The 22,772-nt window shown below is 43.0% G+C and overlaps 1 protein-coding gene across 2 annotated transcripts in view; it reads left to right on the top strand.

The window, feature by feature from the left end:
* Positions 1-22,772, top strand: part of LOC125004345 (protein bicaudal D homolog 2-like) — a 39,142-nt gene that overhangs the window by 1,437 nt on the left and 14,933 nt on the right. For both annotated transcript variants that reach the window (XM_047578893.1, XM_047578885.1), the window contains exon 2: positions 14,993-15,205. In XM_047578893.1, the coding sequence (XP_047434849.1) occupies positions 14,993-15,205 (213 nt within the window). The remainder of the gene's footprint in view (positions 1-14,992; positions 15,206-22,772) is intronic.

The raw sequence follows: 22,772 nt of genomic DNA, 5'->3' as shown, positions 1-22,772 counted from the left end.
GTGGAAAGAATGTGGAGAGTGACGTTTCAAGTCACTCGTCTAATGAGTCAGATAAAGGACTTGTCTGTTTTTCAGAACAGTGGTCGGTCTTTTTTCCACTGTCGATTCACACTGTCTCGTTCGCTTCACCGGAGAAGCTGTTTTTCACAGTGATTAAACTGTAAAGAAGAAATACTTTAGAATGACGTTATGCAGAAAGCCCCACCAACTGCTGATCTCAGATTCTGTCTGAGGCCACAAGTAGTCATGGTGAATAAAAAAAGAAAAAATGCCCACTTTGACACAGTCTTGTTCATGTTTCTCATATCCTCCTTTCAGATATGAGTTCCTCCTGTGTCCTCCTACCAAACCTAAACTTAATGGTTAACCTCTCAGTGCCTTGCCAGAAATCTTTTCACCGCTTTCTCTGGATTTGAGACGCATTCAGATATGTTTTCCAGCTCTCTGCGTCTCCCCCCTCTCTCTGCTTGTTTTCCTGTGGCCCTCTCTCATGTGGTTGTTAAAATAGAGAGGAGGAGGTCTTTGGGCTGTCTCAGCAACTGCTCCGATTTTTCCCATGCACCCAGGCAAGAAAGTCTATCTCTGTCGCACAGGAATGACAGCAGAAAACTCTGAATAGAAGAAACAGAGTGGAAAAGAGTAACCAAGGTGGTGAACGAGAGGTGAATAAAAGGAGAGCTCAGTGAGATTGTAGTGATTCTCTTAGTTTTCAAAAGAGGCCAGTTGAAGTCTTGTTTTCGAAAAGAAGCTGTCACTGCAAGTCTCTTTGTGTCTGTTCATGATGGAACCCAGACATCCGTCTGCGTGGGCAATAAACTTCATTGTTTGCTGCAAGCTTCTTTTGCCACAAGCTTGGGTTATGTTGGTCGTAGACTGATCGGATGTAAACGTTTGAAAGATCGTGGCTACGTTCCTTTATCCCACAACTCAACCCCCAACCCAGGATCTATATGGAGGGCAGAAGTGATGCTATCACAAGAGAAATACAAACAGATTCGTCTCCCATCCCTCTCCGCTTCCTCTTTATTGTCTGCTGTAGAGCATTGTATAGTGGGGAGCAAGCCCAAGATAAGCCACTGTCACAGTGAGGGCCAAAATGACACAATGTCAGTGGCCATCTTATAGGTGCTGTCTAAATGTATAATTCAAGCTTTGCTTAATTATGAATAGACAAATGCCATATCAGTCAGCCTCACAGCTTCTTTTGTTGCTCTCATATGTGGGATGGTCAAACTGACCAGTGTGGCTTGTGTGGCAGCTGTGACAGAAGCAAATAAGACTGTTATATCTTTGCTCTCAGGTATAAATGCCATGTTCTCTTTGGTACACAGCTGCCATTGACACTAATGGCGACAGTGTTTGGATATCCTTTGTTTTTTGAGGACTTTGAAGACACCCTGAAATAGACTGGATGATTTACAGAGTCGCCTAACACAATATCCCCTCTTCCGCTGACTCTATTTGCTACCATGCACAAACACAACACAAAAGAAAACTGTTCAGATTTATGAGTGGTGATTTAAATCCTCTCATGCCACGCTGTTGTCTACTCCTGCTAAGGAACACTCGATCAGAAATCGCCGTGACAGTGGGCAAACTCCCTCTGCCATTTAGACAGCCCTCACCCATCCTTGAATTGGACACTGATATTCACACTTAAACACACCCCCACACATGCTACTCTTCAGGCAGGAAGATGGAGGAATTCTGTGCACGGCTGTTGCTTAGTAACAGTCCAGCTCTGGGCGTTAATTTGAACAGCCGTGCTGCTTCCTCAGCAGGTGTCTCGTTTTCTGTGACTGCCGGGGGATGAGCTAGCTAGAATTGTTCATTGGTTAATAGTATTCATAGAATGTTTTTAACTGATCTCTGATGGGGCTAGCATTTATTTTACAGGCTATCATTTGCACATCTGGCACTACGTCAAACCTGCTTGAATTTCTCCATTTTCAATCACTTCATAGATCACCAACCAACCTTTTATCATCCTGTTATCATTTGTGTGTGCACTGAGATCAGCTACCAATAATATAATATAATAATTAGTACTACTGTGTCAGAATGAGCCATCAGCTTTGGACATTAGAGCGAATGTGAGTCACTTTGCCTATTGTCCCTGTGCCACTTCCCAGACCGGAACTGTAACGCTGCTATGATCTTTTTTAACGTCTTAGTAGTGATCTGCTTAATCATTATGCAACTTGATTATGCAACTTTTCCTAATTTTTTTGGACCTGCAGTGTATTTATAGATAGTATATCTAAAGTCAACAGATGATACTTGCATATAAAGCTACTCTGTCATCCAGTAGAACTAAAGGTATGCTGATAAAGGTATGCTAGTGTGCCCAGCTACTAATGAAGATATCATTTAGCTGTGTTGACCTTTACCCCGGTATCTTACAGATTGTGCAATAAAGTTTCAGTCACAACATGAATTAACTAGTGGTGTTGAACTACACTCCAGCAGTGTAAAAGTGTAAGGTGGTGTTGCCTCAGCTGCTGTTGATGCACTTAATCTAAGCCACTCATGGGATCATGTGCCACACCTCCAACTGTTAATGCAGTTGTGAGGGGCACCTAAAGGGTCTTATATAGCGTCTGTGTCATTCCTGAACCCTGTATTGTACTAGAGAGGCTAGATTTTTAGCCCTTCAGCCTTTCTTAGGTTTGTTTGAATGTCGGGAGATAGAACACCGTGGCCATAAAGACCACAAAGACAAGACCCTAACCCTAACAACAACAACCCACTGAGTGTCTCATAGTTCTCGTTCTCATTTTTTATTTGTTTATTTCTATCATTTATTTTTACTATTTCTGGTACTGTGCCTCCAGAGTCGGAGACAATACGATTACTATGCAGACAAAGTACAAAACTTGGGTCCTTGTTGCATTGTGGCAACTGTCAGAGGCCACACTAAAGTTATTCAGTCCCACACAGACCTTGTTCCTCCCCTCACAGCAGTGAAGCTGTCAGTGAAGGAGCAGCTGTGGACTACGTTGAGGAATTCAACCAGACAATCGGAACACTAAATATTGTTTACGCTTGGACAGACCTGGGTTCTCTGTGACTGGCCATTTGTGCATTTGAGTCCACTACGGTGAACTGGTCTTGAGTTTTACAGATGACGAGAGGGCTAAAAAGCAGCAGAACACAGTCTATGACAAAAGAGATATTGTGAGAGGCATCCCATTGTGGTTGCATTTGAAAGGACTGGCCACTTTTGTTGCTTTTGAAATGGTAAACCACCAAAGGATATATCCCAATGTCCATAAACAAAGCTATCTCTAGTGACTCTAAGCCTTCTGTGTGGTGTTCAATGGGTTGGGTGCTTATTGGAGGTCAGTAGAAAATACGAGGAGGACACAAAACCCATCTGGTCATGAAGAGTCATAAATAAAATCAGTCTCATTTTATTGCATTGCAATATCAAGAGTTGCTTATCTTTCTTGTTCACAGTCTTTTTTCCTCTTCCGTCATTTACTGCAGCCATGAACAGCTTCTTATAACACTCCCAGTTCCCGTAACTCCCAGGCTTCCTCCTATCTTTCAAGACAGTCATTATTTTCATTGAGCTTTCAATTTTTGTGATCTGTGAACTGGCTTATGCTAAACATTTCTTCTTTGTTTGAGGTATTCTGATTGGTCCTTTTATTTCATTTGGCGTACGGAAAGACTGCAGTTAATGGGTAATCTTTTCTAAATGGCACTAAATAAAGTCCCAAATCCCCTGCCCTCAGTGCGTAAGAGGATGAATCCCAGTCGGTATGCACAGAGCTTACGGCAGTATGGGAGTTTGCCAGGTCTAGCCGCACTCAATGGCTTCCATGGCCAGGGACAGGTAGGTGCTTTTTGGGGCAATGCTCTGCAGAGTCCGTTAGGTGCTCTTGGGAAAATGCCCTTCTCCCTTGTCTGTTCCATTGCCCTACTCCGGAAGCTGCCAAGCGGTCTGTTGTCTCAGCGCTGTCAGACTTGGCAATCTCCGAGCATGAATCTCAGTCTCAAAGATGTGCAAATTATTGAAAATACCACCCACACAAGAATTTTACAAATACATTTCCACTGTATCCTTTACATTTCCAGACAGTTTTTTTTCCACATGATCCCCCTCACTCGGATAAATGCTGCCCCTCTGGGTTACAGAAGGAGGACCATATGGTGCGGCAAAGTAATGAAAGAGTTGTTCTGCCTAGTTTTAGGTAAAGGCCCAGTGTTAATCCGGAATGATTTTAAAAGCTTTTGTCCTAAATTCTGATGAACAAAACAGCACCAGCACCCTTCCGCAGTTCAAAGCGAGGTCACATTTACTCCGTAGCATTAGTGGATGGCTGTCTGAGTGGTCCAGGCCTCTCTGAGGGAACTGCTTGGAATGTTTTTTAGGCTTCACGTTTAAAGAATAAAGTGTTTGCGCAGTGTGTGTAAATGAAAGGGGTCACACATTTCTGAACTCCTGCATTTGCATGGAAGGACTAAGAAGTAAGATGTATTTATTCTTTGCATGTAGCAGTGTTTTGGCTTTTTACGTGTGTGAGATTATTTAATTACACTACGTCACAAGTTTCTTTTACAATTTACAATGATACATATGATTTTAAAAATAATTTACTGTATATAGTCTTCCATTGTAATGTTATATATTTTAAAATATGCCAGTTTTTAGAAGATTTCTTTCAAGCATTCAAGCAAGTCAGAAGTGCATGTAGAGAAGCAGTATGGCAGTCCAGCAGGGTCATGATTCTACTAGTGTAATCCAATTACGAAGACTAGGGCCAGATCAGGCAGGAGCCCAGGCTAAAAGCAGAAGATGAGGTCATAATAAGGACTGGATGCCTCTGACAATACAACATGGTTCAATGAGGAAAAAGACCAGTCTCCAGCTCTCTTTTTCCAATGCTGCATACTGATTATAAACAATAATAAATCTGCCCTCAAAGAGCGCGGTGTCCATGCACATATCTGAGTGCTACATGTCTAGCTCTAGTTCTAACTTGTATTTTATGTAAGTTTATTACATGGTAATTCTACCTTGGCATTGTGTTGCATAAAGTCTATAAAAGGTATTTCTATTTTCCTGTTCAAACACGGTCTAGTTAGCTCGAGGCCGATCGACTGCTTCTCATTTTAGTTCAGGTCAGAATGGCTAGTTCAGACTAGAGTTCATATTTATTTGTACTGACATTGTGGTGTCTTATATAAACAGATAAATCAGGAAGGCATGTGGGTAGAGGTTTGTGATTATTTGTTCTGAATCCTGCTTGCATCACATACTTTTAACAACCCATACTTTTATATGTGGGCTGTATCACACTGCCCACAAACCTTTCTCATCTTCTGTACTACAGATTTCAGCCGATTGGCAGAGAATAACACCCTTATATAGGACATGTTGCAGGCCTCTAATGCGTGTTTATGGTTTTGTGTTTTGATAATAAATCTTGGTTGTGGGTTGACTGTAATCAAAAACAAGATTGCCGAGTCTCTGCTCCATCAAATCTTTCTTCTTCCTTCTATTGAAATGAAGTCAGGACTTGCCTCTCCTTCCCCTGCCCTTTCCCCTGCCCCGAGCCCCGCATCCTGTTTACTTGTAAGGAGTCTTTTTATAGCAGAAAGGAAGTATATGAGATATCCCTCTGTATCTGACCGGGTGTCCTTTAGTGGATCTGAGGAAGTGACCACATGTGGTCCATCACTTTTGTCACCTTCCTGTAGTGAGAATGAAGTCTGAACAAAAAGGATCTTTTTTATATTGAGAGGAATATGCTTGCCTGTCCTAATGTGTTAACATCAATACTCATTATGTGGGATTTCCTTTCACACTGTTCGGGGCATTACCACGGCAACAGAGACAGGAAGTGAGATTCAATGGGCTGTGGAGTCACCTAGCTTTATTTTTACTTTTTTTCGTCCACAAAGCATGTCTACATTTTGTGAGCTAAATGGATTAATTCAAGTTTGGTCGTCAACAGTAGACAGTGGAGCGTTTGAAACTTGAAAAGGTGGATTTGCAATTTCCTAATCTACAAATCCTTATGGAAGCAGCCAGAGAGGCATAATGATTTATTAAAATAAAATATCCTCATTTCCCCAAATTACTATCCTGAACCTTGACATGCAAAGGGCATATTCAGTGAACCCCATTTGAGGAAGGGAATATAGAGGAACAAAAGAAATAAATGCAATACTTCATGCATATTAGCATATTTGACAAGCAGGAATAAACTCGGGCTAGCTTTAAGTAGACAGATGGTGGGTGACCTGACCCCACTCCTAGACACACACACACATGCATATCTGAGGGGTATGATTAGCCCCACCCTTAGCACTAAAGAACAGTTGTGTTTGCTGTTTGCGCCCGGCAGTTTGTCCCTGAGCATTTTGTGGTCTGATGAGAAGATCAAGGATATAGATGTGGATAGTGGAGTTCTCTGTTTACATGAGGACTTTCTGGCACACCCCTCCCTGGTTCCTCGGGAAGTCTGCATAGATAACGCTCATCTCAGTTATCAACTGACTGGTAGTGGAGGGCCTCCTATCATACCTAAATTAATTAAACCGCGGGGCAGAGTCTGAAAAGCGCCTCCTCGTTTTAATGGGCCGCCTATTCAAACATTAGCAAACCCAGTTTCAAAGGGTTGTCCTTTTGCCCTGGGGGTCCTTTTAACCTCAACACCACAGTGCAATCAGAGAACAGCGGTATGTCTATAGTCTCCCCACACGCCATTCTCATTCTCTGCGACCTTCCTTCATTCCCCCTCCTCTCCCTTCTCCGGGCTCCTTTTCTAAATAGGCCAGTGGGTCTGGGTCCCCCTGTCGCAGTGTGCTGTACCTTCACGTGGAGTTCGTTCTGGGAAACCCTGAGGCGTGTGTGATATGGGAAGATAGAGGAAGGAATAGGGAATTGAAAAGAGGTAAAGGGAGGAGAGATAAGAAGATGGAGTTGGGTAGCTGGGCTGGGGGTTCACTATACATCAGTAACAACGTTAGAGTCTGAGGTTGGAGAGATGAAAGAGGGGAGGGTTTCTAATTGGATGTGTGCCCGTCTCTCAGGGGTCCTTCAGACATGGGGATTGCCGACAGAAAGGGAGGGAGGTTTTGTGGGAGGGGCACTGGGCAATGCAAGGGTTTCCTATGGGAACCAGTTCACACTATTCTAGACTGGAAAAATAGAGCCTCCTTTATCAGCTGACTTAATGAGTTTAAAGTGTCGGGACTAACTACTTACATTTGTTTTTGTTGAAACAAAGCTTAATAAATATGTACACTATTAATTATGAATTATTTTTCCTAGTATTTGTTCAGTATTCACTTAAGAGTATTGTGTTTTCGTCTGTTACTTAAATGTCCTATTGTTAGAGAGGTTTGGATATTGTAGAATTAACCACTTATTGTTTAAGGATAGAATAAAAGAACTTGGTGCGCAATGCAAACCAAAGACAATAGTTTGTTTGTTGTGGACAGATACTGCATTGTAATCTGTAATCTATAGTTAAGTACTATTGTTTGCACACAGATATTCCATTATGAACACAGTGGTGGTGGTGAGCCCACTGAGCCTCCACATTATTCTTTACGGACTGACATGACCTCATATGGAAGACTTTCCACCCTGACCCAAGGTTTAGCCTCACTGGTAGAGGGAATGTTGCACACGCAGTCCGAACAGGATTTAATTACTGCAAATGGCAAGGGAGGTCATTAGTCTATGTCTAGCCAGGAGCGAGGGCAGAACCTCCCCAAGAGACTATCTTCTGTATTTGTGAGTGTGAACGGAGAGGAAGGAGAGCAGCAGTTAGGGACAACATATGGAGAAGACTGTGAAGTAGCCTTAGCGTTATGATTTGCATGATGTACTTCATCACAATGATGATATTGTGGCAACTTTCTGTAATCCCTCCCCTGTTCTGTCAAGGCTGGTTGATTAGACATGTCTTGCTACCAATGGACGGGTTTTTAATAGGTCATTAATTTAATAAATAGTATTATGTCAACCTTTCATCGCTACCTGTGAGCCAGTGTGCAAACAAATTGGCTTGTCACTCTCGCTCCTTTCCCACAAATCATGACCTTGGACCGTGGAAGAAATTATAGTGGTGTGTGTAGGTGTGTCTCTGTTCATAAATGTATGCATATATCTGTGTTTATGTGTGCACATGGCCCCAGCTGGAGCCCCAGCTGCTACCTATATCTATCATTCATGGTCGCAACAACACAAGGCTGTTCAAGTGTGGATATCACATGTGAAGGTTTCACAGGGAGCTGTGTCCTTTGGGAAATAGTGTGAAATACTGACAAAAAGACTGAGTCTCGTTCTGTGTGTGTTTACCAATGGCAAAAAGCAGAATAAAGCACACTTCAAGCAACCCGCTGACCAATTCTTTTTTTGCAAACCAGTCTCAAATTTGAGATGCACTGTACACGGGTGAAGACTGCTGCCAGCGAAACAGGGACGGGATCAAGCTGTGCTAGGCTTAGCTCTAAAACAGCCATCTGTGTCAATGGCACCCCTTGCCTTGCCTTTACTGACCGCCTCTCACTCTGTCACTGTAATTGGCATTGTAACCATAACAACAGCTCTTCCCCCGGGGTACGGGCACGTGGACCTGGGAGATCACCTCCAGACAGGGTGTGAGGCAGAATGGGGAAAGCAGAATTCCAACTCCAAGCGGGCACAGATAAGTCTGTCTTTGCATTTCAAATGATAACACGTGTGAATGCCCAGTGCAGGTGCGCGTGCAGAACATGGCAGTGATATGAACGATGATAAAGAACGCAGATTGCTGCTCTGACGCCACTCTGGCGGTGCAGGGTTTCTACAGTGCACAGGAGGCTATTGAATCTCTCCTCTCCCTTGAGACACTGGCATTCGCCTCCATTCTATAGCACATTTAGATGCTGAACAATGAACCCAACAAACAGAAGGGATACACAGATGCTTCCTCGTGATTAATTGACAGCCAGGATTAAATACTGAAGACGAGAGCGCAGTTTAAAATCTTGTAGTTAGCACCAGACAAAACAGACATTTTTTTTAATGTTAGCAATGGAACATGATTTGTAGATTAGCTTAGAATTTCAGTCAGGTGAGAATGTCTTTCTGTCATCATAATACCTATGCCGTATCTTGCATGTTTTGTCTTCGTCATGGCTGAAGGCTGCGTGCACCGTGATCAGACACAAGTTCTTGAGCTCACTGCCAGGGGCATAATGACTGTTTTTACTAGGGATAATAACACAGGAGCCAGTCCAGTTAGAGCCTTCAGGCTGACTCCGACAGTCGATTGGCAGCGGGGGCCTGGTTGCCCTCTTTCTGCAGGTGTTTCACCTTGTAAAGATACCGAAGAGGCTGTCCCCTGTGTTTGGGAGCGTGAATAAGGAGAAAGAGATCCGATCTGTGTTGGCTTATCTACATTATCAAGACTGAACACAAGGCCTGATTTGACTGACTTCACACAGAATCTCTAATGCTGACTTCAGATTAGTTGCTCGTGTGAAGTCAAAAAAAAAACATGAAATGTAGTTTTCCCCAGCCGGACCTGATGAAAGCACTAACCAGTGCTTAATCATTGCACCCTGATTTAATTTATGTAGCAACTTCGTATCACTGAGCTCTTGTGGACCAGTTATGCTATTCTAATATTTTTGAGAATTACTTCTCCAATAAGGCATGTAAAGGGCCTCATGAGTCTGATTAGTGCAGTACTCACACTCAGAGGCTTGTGTGTGTCTGCATGTACATTCGTGTGCTTTAATTGCATGTTTCTACCTTCTCCCAGTGGCTCTATCCCCTCTGGCGTTTTCTCTATTTTCTGTCCTGCCCTACAACACAATAGGTGGACAATCAGGCACAGCTTTGTGGTTGTTTTCATGAAGTTCACGCCCTTCTAGTCTCATAATGGCAGCGTAACGTGCTGCCAGTCTACTTGAGGCGAAATAAATTCTTGTCAGGGAGATGTGTATCTCACAAACACTCATGCGGGTACGTTTCTCTGACCTCTGCTGTGATTTCTGCCGCAGAGCAGTCGTTGCCATTGGCAAGACAGTGCAGTGCATTGCGTGTGTGTGCGGGTGGAACCCCTACTGCCTTTGATCATTCACCTCTTTCTCCTTTATCTCTGATGGGAGAACGAGCCTCAACATGGCTCGAGTACCAGGTGCTGCAGTATGGCTGGCTGCAAGGCACGGTGGTAAAACTGGAATAGGAAAGTGTGTGTGTGTGTCTGTGTGTAGAGCCTGTGAAATTGTCCAGGCCTGTGTGTGAATAATAGCCCAGCAGCTATGTGCTATGCAGTGAATCAATGTGGCTCTGTGCCAGGCAACAGCTAATACATCCCTCCCTCATTCCCCTTTTTTTTCTCACCATCTTTTTCCCCCTCCTTCCCTCTCCTTCTGTTAAGCGCCTAGCAGAACATCTATCTGTTAAAAATGGCCGTGTCTTCCACATGCTCTGCAGTTTTCTTTCTTGCTTGTAGAAAGTGTTTTTAAAGACCCGAGGTTTACAGTGGCTGATGAGATGAGGGACTGTCAGTACAGTACATGTCAAGCCCAACTTGGAAGTAAACTCTGAAGTAAATAATTAGCTACTCTGTTACTCATTACAGTGAGTTTCATTGGGTTTACTGTATTATGTAATGATTAGCCACTGTGTTATAGTAAATTGAGTTGAGTAAAATAAGCGTGCAAGGCCATGTGACATTGTTTGCATTCTTGAGAGAACCTTGTTATACAGCCTCAACACGGAAGGCTATTATATCTCAGACAAATAAGTAAAGTGGGTCAAGCTGTAATGCTTGGCCACTGATTCACTATGTGTTTTAAGCTCATGCCCCAAGAAATCTGTATTATGAAATAGTAGATGGCTAAATAAAGAATCAACGCATATCTCGGAGCAATTTGTCTTTGCATATCTTCCGGTTTTTGCACTGGCCTGTGAATGGAGAGAGAGAGAGAGAGAGAGAGCATGTCTGTTAATCAGAGAAAACTATGGCTCCACGTGAGTTCTCACTCACGAGGCAAGAGAATCCATTCAATGTGTGGTTTTCTTCGTTCTCATCCTGCTCCGCCCCTCTTTCTCTGCGCTGACCAGCCTTCAGTGTTGCCGATACACTACTTCGGCATCTGGGGTCAGCTCCAGAACCCTCATGGGTCTTTTATGAGTAAATATACTGATCCCAGTGACAGTCATAGCACAGGAATGCTACTGAAGAGACTGAAAATCTCCACTTAGTATCAGCTCACTCAGGCCCAAGTCTTTCCAAACACTCTGTTATTTCCCGTTTCCACATCTCTGTATTGTATGGTCTGGTATTGCTCTGTCAATATCATTTGTTGTGCCCTATCTGGCATCCGTAAAGTCATAACATTTTCCTGCTATGTTGATGTTGTTCAATCAGCCAAAAGAAGATACTATAGCTAATGGTTTCCTTCCCATTAATTTAAAGGCAAACATAAAGTAGTTTATTTCTTTATTTTGTTTCAGAAAACTTTCAGAAACAAAGTATTCTTCCTTATTCCTCTCTGTCCCCTCCCATTACCGTTTTTAGTCCTATCTGCCTTACCTCCCGGTCTTTGTGCAGCCAGCTTTACTTTCCATTTATAGCCAGGCTGTGAAACCATACAGGCCTAAATGGAAACTTGAACAATGACATTTTGGAGCTAGACCAGATATACAAGAGTCCGATTCAAATCCAGGGTGTTCTAATTTGGTTTAGTGAAATACTCCTGCCTTTTTACTTAAATCCAGCCCCGTGTACAGATCTTGTGTATTTAGTCTTGCCATTGTCCTCCTTTTCAGAGTGTGTTTGCTAGCAGTATGTTTGGATATCCATTAATAACTCGCACTTGAAGCCACATAAGGAACTGAAAATAGAAATTGAGATGTGCGCTTCAGCTCCACAGGGCCTCTGAGGCCAACTGCATTGATCTGTTTGTTCCCTGTCAGAGACCCAAAGCCCATCACCCTTGTGCTCCCGGCTCACTTGTTTAGAATCACATGCGGAAAACTATTGTGAGCTGAGAAAACCTGAGTGAACTCTGTGGCCCATACTGTCTTTACTTTAACGTCCGTATAAGGCTGTTATCAGATGCCAGTGTTCAGCGTTTCCTCACTATTTCTGGGCAGTAATCAAAACGCACAGAGATGTAATTGAACTTTGATTCCTTAATTGTTGCACCTGTTAATCATAAAGTCTGTGTCCTTGGCCAGTTTAGAGGACAGTTCAGTGACCACACCATGCATTTAATACGAACACACAAACAGTCTTTGTTTAATCCAGGACTCTTAAAAGAATTTGTGGTCATAGCAACAATTGTCTTCGCTGAAAAATAAACATCCAGACGGCTCCGTTTACGCACAGTACAAAAATGTAATCACTAGAGAAACCAAAGTTTTTTAACTAGCGTTATCTGAGACCAATGCAAACATAGTTCCTTCCTTGTTCCATCTGCATTGATGTACCCGCGCAACAAACGGTCTTTATTTTGGTAATCTTATCATTTGGGTGGTTACATAAGCTGTTATGGAGAGAGAAATGTATGGGGCAAGTTAATTATTCTGACAACAGAGAACCAAATAAACCAGAGATGACTCCTCGGTCATATGAATCTTTGAGATCACGATGGTCATGTACTTTGATCTCTGAATGACAGTCTATCATATAACGACCAACCCAGCAGGATGCCTAACCTCAGTTTACTCATCTGTAGTGGAACACTGGGTTCCGTTGAGCGATAAATACCTCACATTGTTGGCTTTTCCTTATGTGGCTTTAAAGTGTTAGCTATAATCATCTGTGAGGAAATCCAGTCTGGGCAGCGTGCTAATAACTAAAGCGCTGCCTTTGATTAGCTTCACAAGAGATTAATAATCCATGTTCACGTGCTCAATGTTAAAAACTGCAACATATGGCGAGCTAAAGATGAATTATAAATTGGGCGGGCAGCTCACTGTGAGATTATAGGCTTGGTCGCGTGCGTTCCCCATTTTACCCTCCCTTAAAAGTAGCCTAAACCCACGCATGGGTAGCTGAGATTAAAGGCCTTGGGTCAGTGGGTTTTGACTAGGAGATCTGTTCATTCATTGCACATGCCTCAAAGATTGAATAAGAAATACGGACACAAGATTATAATGATGGGATTTCCCTGATTCGTGATTGGGTTAATCCTGCCCCTTGTGATGACTTCCGAATCCGATGCGACCTCCTGCTGATTGATGCTGTTATTTCTGTAAAGGTGAAGAATGAGTGAAGAATCTCTTATCTAGAATTTTGTGAGTTGATTATTGACTAACATTTTGGCTGTCAATACACACCCTGTGAACCTTGGTTTTATGATAACTGATGAAACACTTCCCAGCACTGAAAGAACTGATTAATTTATTCATATGTACACAACCAATTACAGTCCGAGTCTCAGCTGTATGTGTTTTTCTAGGCCAAAATGTGTTAATTATAAATGTGTAATTATAAATCATCAGTTATCATTGGCACAAGGAGTTATGGCATGGTTGTTTTTAAGATTTACTCATTGACAACTGAGGATCCTTATGTCAGTTAGCAGACAGTGCTACCTTGAGCTTGTCTTACGCAGTTTTAGTCTATATGCAAGTGGCCATTGTCTTTGTAAGCATTTACACTTGTGAGCAGGTGTGTTGGCGTTACTCTGTAATTGCGCTGCCAAAAATTGAGTCAGCAGTGTGATTTCTGGACCGCTATGTCTCTGTCTGTTTCATTGTGTACATGAAACAATGGGTTGACAATTGAATGGTTCATGTTGGAGTCAAGGACACGCACTAAACCACATCTACATTTACCGATATCACTGTAGAGCAGAAAAGAAAGTAGGTGTTGAGGATGTGTCCTTGTTCCTTTTTATCAGTCCTACCTTTCTAACTTCCTGCTTAGGCAATCACCTATCCTGCAACAAACCGTGCAGAAGACATGACGTCACGATCGTCTGCAACCTATTAAACCAGTTTTATGCATTCACATATTCCTGCAAGTAGGTCAGTTCGACTAATACACATTTCCAGATCCCCCCCCCCCCTTCTAAAGGAATTACTGGGATTAATACTATACACAGTCAAACAGAGAAAATCCTGCTGCAGCCAGTCACGTGCAGGGTAAAGGGGTAGCAGGTCAGAGAGAAGCAAAAGCGTGCAGCAGCTGTAAACAAGGTCAGATTCGTGCCTTAGGTGATTTCAGATTACTGCCTGCGCTCGAGCTATGAGACAAGATGAGAGTCAGAATTTCTATCTGATCTCTGGTGGTCACAGGATTGGAGAGGAAATCTGTAATCAGGATCGTGATTATTTGGAGACTGGAGAGTGCAACCAAGGCTAGATTGTGCTGCAATGAAGGACTTTTCTCTCTTGTCTCTCTCTTCATGGTCTTTGTTACTGCATTAGTAATTAACAATTTTTGCTATTCAACAGCCTTTTAACATAAAATGTCCCTAACCCTAGCTTATATGCCATCCACGGTTATTTAATCTTCATGAAGTCCATCCCTTTCAGGCAGTTTGTAAAACCAAATAATATCTGGTGACCTTTCTTTGCTTTGCTATGATCTCCTAAGATTATAAGAGCATTAGAATAGAGGCTTCTCGTCGTCACCCAGACACTAGTCCATTTGCTCTACTTTCCCTGTTCGGTTTTCCCATCTGTGGAGTCGCTGCAGAGCACGTGCAGGGGAGGTCAACATCCTGCAGCTAGAGGAGGGAGATGTGGGGGGAAGACGGGATGATGCAAACCAGATGGAGCCTAAGTGATTATCTCTACAGCGTGGCAGCACTATTTTTGGGAGGTTTTTGAACTCCAGTCCTCAGTAGAAGAAACCAGTATGACTTTAAGGTGCCTCACTTGCAATCCTGATGTTTTAAATCATCATCTCCAGATTTACACAGATCTCGACTTGACCACTAAGTATTGTTAGCAGTCACTTAACACTCGATCTATTGACTAACCATTGGCTCTTCTCCTTCTTCTCTGTATCTCCAGGCCTTCGGACAAGCTTACTCCAACCACAGGAAGGTAGCAGCAGATGGGGAGAGCCGTGAGGAGTCTCTGATCCAGGAGTCGGCCTGTAAGGAGGCCTACTATGAGCAGAGGGTCCTGGAGCTGCAGACCGAGCTCCGGCAGGCGCGCAACATCCTCACCAACACCCAGTCGGAGAATGAACGCCTTAACACCATCTCCCAAGAGATGAGAGAGGTGACCAGAATCACATTACTTTTCTGTTCCTAATTTTAAAGGTTTCTCTGTTTCGACATCTGTGTATCATAGGATGCTCCTAAGTCACGCGGCTCACATGATCACATGCATCAACACAAGAGGTGTGGGCGAGGGCACTTGACTGCTGTGTCTTGCAGTGATCTGTTGCTTGCGTCATTACTTGAAAAGGGACTCACTTCTGAGTTGCAGAGCATTGCGTGTGTACTTCTTTCAGCCATTGAGAACAATGGATGTGTTTGTTCAAGACTGAAGCAGCAAAAAAACAAACAGATATTCATAACTGATCAATCAGCTCATAGTTGAGCACAGGAGGAAACTGAAACATGCGGCCTTTCATGTTTGATTCGTTTCAGTTAGCAAGTCAGTTGTCAACACTGATCCTACAGTTGAATACTTATTGTACCCACATTAATTTGTGCCTGATCTTTTCAATCTTGCCGTTCAAGCCCATATCATTTGGGGTGTAATTGCAGAGCCATTATCCGTTTTTCACTTGTTGATGCACGATTTATCCGTGTTTACTGTAACAACTGTGAAAACACCTTGTCTTCAAGCCTAACCTGATGTCCTCCACTCCTACTCTTATCCAGGGTGGAGTTATAATTAAGGGAAAAATACAGAGGCCATGGCAAACATGTTCTGTTACAGAGGATGGCATGATGCTACATGGATAATTCAACTATTAATCTCTTAATTTTGTGTGAAACACTGCGCGGAAATGGTTCTCACCCTGTTTCCTGACACTGGCCCAACCAACATCAGTTTGACTGAAGCATGGCAATGCCCTTTTTAAATTTCAGCTATGTTTTACATAGCACTGCAAGCTGCAGTAAAATAACACTGACTTTTATTGTCTGTGTCCCACTTTCGGCAATGTCTGACCTCCTCATTGCTGCAATTTACATATACTCATAACTGAACTCATTAGAAGAGACAAGAGCACAGAGTGCAGGGTGTTTGTCTTTGCCAGTGGTCATGTATGTGCTATGCAGCTGGTGATGAGGATATTGAATCAACAAGACAGTTGTATACTGACTGGGACATGTACAGAGCTTTAAGGAAGCATGTTTGATACAAAGACAGGAAGACATTAGAAGATGAAAAGACATGAACAGAGTCTGACAGGAAGCCAGAGGGAACTTCTCACCTTTAGACAGGTTTCTTTGATGCAGGGGTCTCTGCTCCCTTGACACAATATAAGGATGGAATAATAAAGAGGGTGTTTGAAGTAGCAAGTTGTTTGAAGAGTTTGGCCTCATGAGAATAGTAGGAGCGGCCCACTCATGCTACATTAAAACTGATTTATTGAACGTTCCCATCTCTAAGTTGGGTGCACGGTGCTTCATATCTAAACAGCATAATCCAGTGGCTCCAATAACACTGCTTTATAGATTGATTTTGGAATTGAAAATTTAGTGATAAGTGTTATTTTATTATTTCCCATGTTCTTGCACAATAATTAAAGCAACAAATTCCCTCCTGACTGAGACAGACCTCTGCAGAATTCACTGTTTGTTTTGAGTCACTCCTTGAGACAGTTGTCAGCGGTGTTTCTTACCAAGATTAGTGAAAGACTTAAAAATCCCTGTCCTGTACAACGAGTTAAGTTCCCAAAGCTCTCAATTCCCCCCATAATTAGGTCAGCTGCTGCTCAGCTCTGCATTTAGATTGGTATAAGTTGAGCTGATGGGAGCCAGATGCGCCTCACCAGGCATGTTTTCCCTGTATAAAACTAGCCTCCAGTCATTTATCAAATACCAACGTTAAAATAATTACTTTCTACAAAGACGTTATGTTTGTTTGATCTCCCACCTGGAGTTATTTAATCCTGGATACGTTTAGAGAAAAATGGGACTGCAGTGTTGGCTGCATATCTCATCTGCAGCTATAACTTGTATTGCACTGGTGGCCTCTGTTTCGGCCTTTCTGCAGACGCCATTCTCTTAATAAATGCCCTGTTGCATTGCTGTGGGCCCGGGCAGCTCTAATTGGTTCGATAAAAGGGTCTGGCGTGTAAATCGCTCCATGTATGGGAGATAATGACACCCTTCTAATGGTACTTTGGTGGGTGCTAAGCGTGTGTGTGGCAGGCAAATGGAGGAAGGCTGGGCACTGAGGCTGGCATTGTGACTAGGCTGACAGGACTGAAAGGGGCCTTTGTCTTTTGAATTTCAAATTAGCCCGAAAGCTCAGGCTGGAGAACAAGGAGGAGGGAGGTGGAGGGCACTAGGGAGGCTATCAGAATGGCACAAAAGAAAGAGAAGGAGGCCTAAAATCCGTTAGAGAAGGAGAAGGTCTTAATGAGAGTTAATTCAACACTAGCGGTGGATGGTGCTGCATTTCTGCTACAGCATGGCTTATTACATTGGGGCAGGAGGGGGACTGAATGGCTCAGTTTTATCCTGGAATGCAATCGACAGTTGGACTGTAACTGTGGCCCTTTGTGTCTGTCCGTTTTACTCATGCATATTTACCGGATTCCTCCGTGACACAGTGATTCATTTAGCTTGAGAGCTTCTAGCTAGCTGATAGAGTGCTCGCAAAAGGCACAGAAATTGTAAGTCGACCATGTGTTGTTAACAAGTCGGTAGAAAGAATCATAATTCCACAAACCTGGAAGCTTCACTCTGTGCTAATGGCTCCGTGTGGTGCTGCCCATTCACAGCTGTTTTAGTCACAGCATTTCAGCTGGTTCAGTACGTCACGCTTAAACCCCCAGACACATGGCTCATGCCAAGGACTCAAATGTTGGCCCCAAGCAGCGATAAGACATAATTCACTGCTACGGTGCTCTCTATAGGATTAAAGCCTCACAAAGAGCCAGTAACATTGTAAGGAGGCGCACTCTCATTGGCGTGACTTCATTAAATCCAATCTCACGTCCTGAAAGGAATGTGCCTACAGTGATAGCTTCTATCATCCTCACAGAATGGGGATCCCCATTGTCTGCCTCTCAGGAAATTATCAGGCAAAGCCCAAGATGAAAATGTTATCAGTGTTGTTCAGTTTATCTGTGCTCTCTGTTTGCGCTATACACTAGAAAACGTGTTGCCACACATCACCACTCGATCGCTCGAGTGTTGGCATCACTCGAGACACTGTGTTGACAGAGTAAGTGTGCCTCCGCCTTAGAATTAAAAATAATTCACTTGCTTGGATCTAAATTTTCCTCACATAAAGAGTGTTTTTTAGTTACCATAATGTGAAAGCCATTCAAATGTAAAAACTGGCCGGTTTTCCACCTCATTGACATAGTGGATGAAGCTGTCAGACATTATGCCGCCCCTTTAATTTAATTTCTGTTTCAACTGACTGAATTAACCTCTAACAGAGAAAGGAGGGATTGAGACAGACATCTGCATGAATGGGATGAGTTAGAAAGGGTCAAAGAGGGCAGAGGTGTGTGCTCAATGCGAGGACGTCCATTGCTATTATCGTACTCATAAGAGATTAGTTTTCACTGGAGGAATAGCAGGGCAGATGAGCACAAGAGTCATTTCAGATTTCCCAACAGTAGTCAAGCTTTACCTTGATTACTGGGGGGTCAGAGTTGAGCAGCATATAGATCCAAGGAGGGTGGCTCTTTGTTATCTATTATTATCATATGACGTGAGGCTAATGTAATAGGACTCCTGGAGGGCTTTGGGGTGTCGATGTCCACTGCCCTATTATTTCGTCTGACATTAATGCCCAGACGAATCACCTCCTGTCCCGTGGAGGGGGTAGTCCGGGCAAACAGACAAAAAAGACAAACAGAGAAAAGGTTAAGGAATTGCCTGTCGAAACGAAAAGGCTAACAGAAACAGCAGTGGAATATAATGAGCAGTGGGAGAAATGTTGTGTGAGGGAAGCTATTCTACAGATAAATGCTACATTTCCATTTTTACACCCAACACTATTATTAATACTCTCGCACGTGACTCACAACCTACTCAAAACCAGCCACATGTTTTATGAATCATCTGGCCAGAGGACAGAACATCATCCGGTCTAGCCATCTGTCTCCCACATCATTTGCTGTCATTGGGAAACATTTCAAAACTTCATTTAGAAGATTCTCATTGATCCCTAATTATACATGTTTTTCAGCATCAGCTTTAAGGAAGCTCTGAAAATCGTGCTGCTCTTCATTTACGTCCCTGGCTCCAAAGAGGCTTTCAATGGTGGATCAATGGATACCGATAAACCAACAGCACAGAACTACACAATCACTTCCTCTAATGGATGTAAACACGTTTCTACTCATCACTTCATCCAAATGACTTCAAAATCACTAATTCGCATTTAAGTGCAGGCAGGCACCCTGTGGGCTTTTCAACATTCGCGGACTGGGCGCCAGCCATGCACTCACAAGGTTCCTGTCACTTTTTGGTTTTCAACCATCGTTACAATGTGTGACCTTGACTGTGTTTTTTTTTTTTTTCTCCCTAATGGGGCCTGGCTAGCCTGAATAGAATGACAATAGCTTGTAGCAGACAGGAGGATAAAAGGAGATCGACTTTCATTCACATTCTCAGCTTCGACAAGAGAAGCATGCCCCCAGGCTTCATTACTCCTTTGCTCAGTTTAAGGGTATACTGGAGGGGGGTTGAGCTGTGCTGCATCTGTGATTCATTCCTTGTCTCTCCAGCAGGTGATCATAGAATGGGTTTGAAGAGTTAGATTTAACATGGGTTGATGGTACCTTGCCTTTGTACAGTGCCTACAGGACATTTTTTCCCTCATCAGCCTACTTAAGTCAAAAATGACTTCATTGGAAAGCCACAAGCGGAAGTGAACATGGCTTGTCCGCCTCTATGTGGCTAATCTGTTGATATGATAGAACTAAAGCTCAGTAAGAGGAAGGAAGTCAACTGTGACTGATACATGCCCTCTAACAGCATGCTGACCCACTGGCAAGAGAGAGAGGAGAGAGGTGGGGGTTGGAAAATGAGAGCAGCAGTGCTGCTAAGATGGCAACATGAAGGTCAGTGGTATTAAGAAGAGAAGCCGAGAAAGAGGGCAAAAAACATTATTGAACTGGTATGGATTTGCTCGTGCCATCTGGAGTGAGTCAGTGGAGGGAGATTTGTAGAGAAAAGATAAAAACTGGATAAAATAATATATTTATATCAAGCCTGTCTGTGTTACTATATAAATAATACAGTGTTGTGACATCTGGGAGTCTGGGAAGCGTTTTCAAGGAGACTAGGGATAAGAGACTAATAAATATGGATTTATTTCAGAAATGCAAGCTGGCTTCTCTGGAGTTATTAAGAACACTGCCGGGTCTTTAACAAGGCATTAAAACATGTCTAATCTAAGCCTGAAACTTTGCCACAGTGGCTTACTGGGGGATACTGAGCCGTTTCCCATAGTGGCTCAAACACATTGTGAAATTACTCTGAGCTTTTGTGAGATAAGCGGACTGAGCAGCACTTTGCTACCAAAAGCAGTTTGCTCATGAAAAGAAAGCTTTGCAGTTGAAAGCAAAAGAGTTCATACAGTAAAGCTGGAAAAGTCTCTATGCCTCATAGAAATGTGTTTTAGGATTGATGCTTTATCAGCGTATATATATATATGTGTGAATACTCTATACTGTTTTTACAGTAGATATAATGCGGATATACATGCATTGGTCCGTGTTGTCTTATGCGAATGGCGTGACAACCCTGCTGCCACCCACTTTGCATGGAAGCGACACATTTGTCTGCATGTGTGTGGGCGTTCAGGCAGCTGTCCAACGTCACCTGCAGTGACAACAGTCGACGTCCAGGCCTGTAGTCAGGAACGACTTTTTTTTCTCTTTTGGTGGTACCACAAATCGCCTTCAGAATGTCACACCCATCCCCGAGCCCTTACAGCCACGCACACACAAAGAAAATTGGAATTCACAACAATAATTCCCCAGAGAACGATGTCTCCCTCACCAAAATGAAATGTGGTTCACAGTTTATCGCAAGAACACATATGGCCACCGTAACCTCTAGTGAATTTACTCACCTCTTCTGTCAGGCAGCAGGTCAGCTAAATCTCTAAGGGGCTCCGTGTAGCAGAGGATGGGAAATCGAGGTGAAAGATCAAGACCCTTGTATGCAGTTTAATCAGATTGGTCTAGGATCCTAATCAGGTTCAGTGGCAGCCTGTATTCATCTGGATGAAAACAGCCCTGACTTTCCAGCTGAGGCACAAAACCCTGGCCAGGAAGAAACCTGAAGGACCAGCTGGCACAGCTTTGATAGGCTAATTTCGTATATATATTAGGTTAATACTGTATTCCTCTTGTTTCTCCTGGTCTGTTTTATTCAGGTTTTTCTCAGAAGTCCCGATCACTGTATAGAAGATTCGTGGCAATACTGATCTGTATTGTACCCTCATGCATTATTTAGTAATGCGCCGACATCAGGGCTTTCGCACGGCAAACACCCACACTCATTAGACATGCGCAGGACCCTGATGAATATTTATAGTCTTTCAAACATCAACCTCAGCTTAGCCCTGCACATAGTAATTAATTATTACACGGAGCAAACAGGGAGCATGTTCTCTTCATCAGTGGGAATTTAGCAACACATTTGCGTTCATTTCTCAATAAGCCAAATAACAAACAACTATGTTACAATTACAGAAAGACTGAATCAATTTGCTTTTTGTTGTATTAAAGTCTCTTATGTCGAGTTATTAGGATGTTGTGGAGTGGGATGTACTTGGTTGTGAGCAGGCTTTTGTTTTTAATGTGGTCTGAGCATATGACATTGGAGAATATTAAAACACTGACCTTTAGAGTTATTTAAAAGTGTTTCAGAATATCCTGTCACCACAAACCTATTACTTCACTGTTTAAATTAGTGATGTTACTCATGTGCAGAAGTGCGGGAGTGGCCCTCTGTGTTTGCTGAAATGATCTGAGAGCAGGGATTGTGATTGTGTGAGCCTGAGAGGCAGGGGCCACCTGGCAGGGGATTGGGATGCTAAGTGTCTCTCTGGAATTAGTCCGTCTCTGCCAACTCTCCAGAGGGAAAGACACACATATACTTAGCCACAAACCATGTATGCAAATCATAGCCTCCTCTTAGTCTGACACACACATGTAAATAAAACAGATTTCCACTCCTGATAAGGTGATGACAATACCAGCTCTGTGTGTGCGTTGAAACTTACTGTATCTAAAAAAAACAACATGCAGATGGAGAGATACCCGTGTTCACATTTTCACATTCGTTTTCACACATAAGCTCGCATTCAAGGTCAGGAAGGAAATATGTTTCACAGACGTCCATCCCCTTTCTCAGATTTCACACATGTGCGTGTTCACTTATTCAGATCAAAGAAAAGTGAGAGGCCCACCTTCTCCCAGTGGCTACCCCCTTACTTGGTGGCTAAGAAGTCTCTTACCTAAATGTCCTGCAGGGTACTTTTGTTTTGGGCCGATCCAATAGCAGTGACAAAGGGATGGATAGGGAGTTAGAGGAGCTAGCAAGGCCACTGGTGCAAACAGATCCTTGTGTTTTTTTAGCTTATGTTAGTGTTTCAAATGGGGGTGTGGGAAGTGTATGTCTCTTCACTC

The sequence above is a fragment of the Mugil cephalus genome, chromosome 1 (assembly GCF_022458985.1).
Source record: "Mugil cephalus isolate CIBA_MC_2020 chromosome 1, CIBA_Mcephalus_1.1, whole genome shotgun sequence".
Lineage (NCBI taxonomy): Eukaryota > Metazoa > Chordata > Actinopteri > Mugiliformes > Mugilidae > Mugil > Mugil cephalus.
The sequence above is the reverse complement of the archived record's forward strand: the minus strand, read 5'-3'. Positions and strand labels throughout refer to the sequence as shown.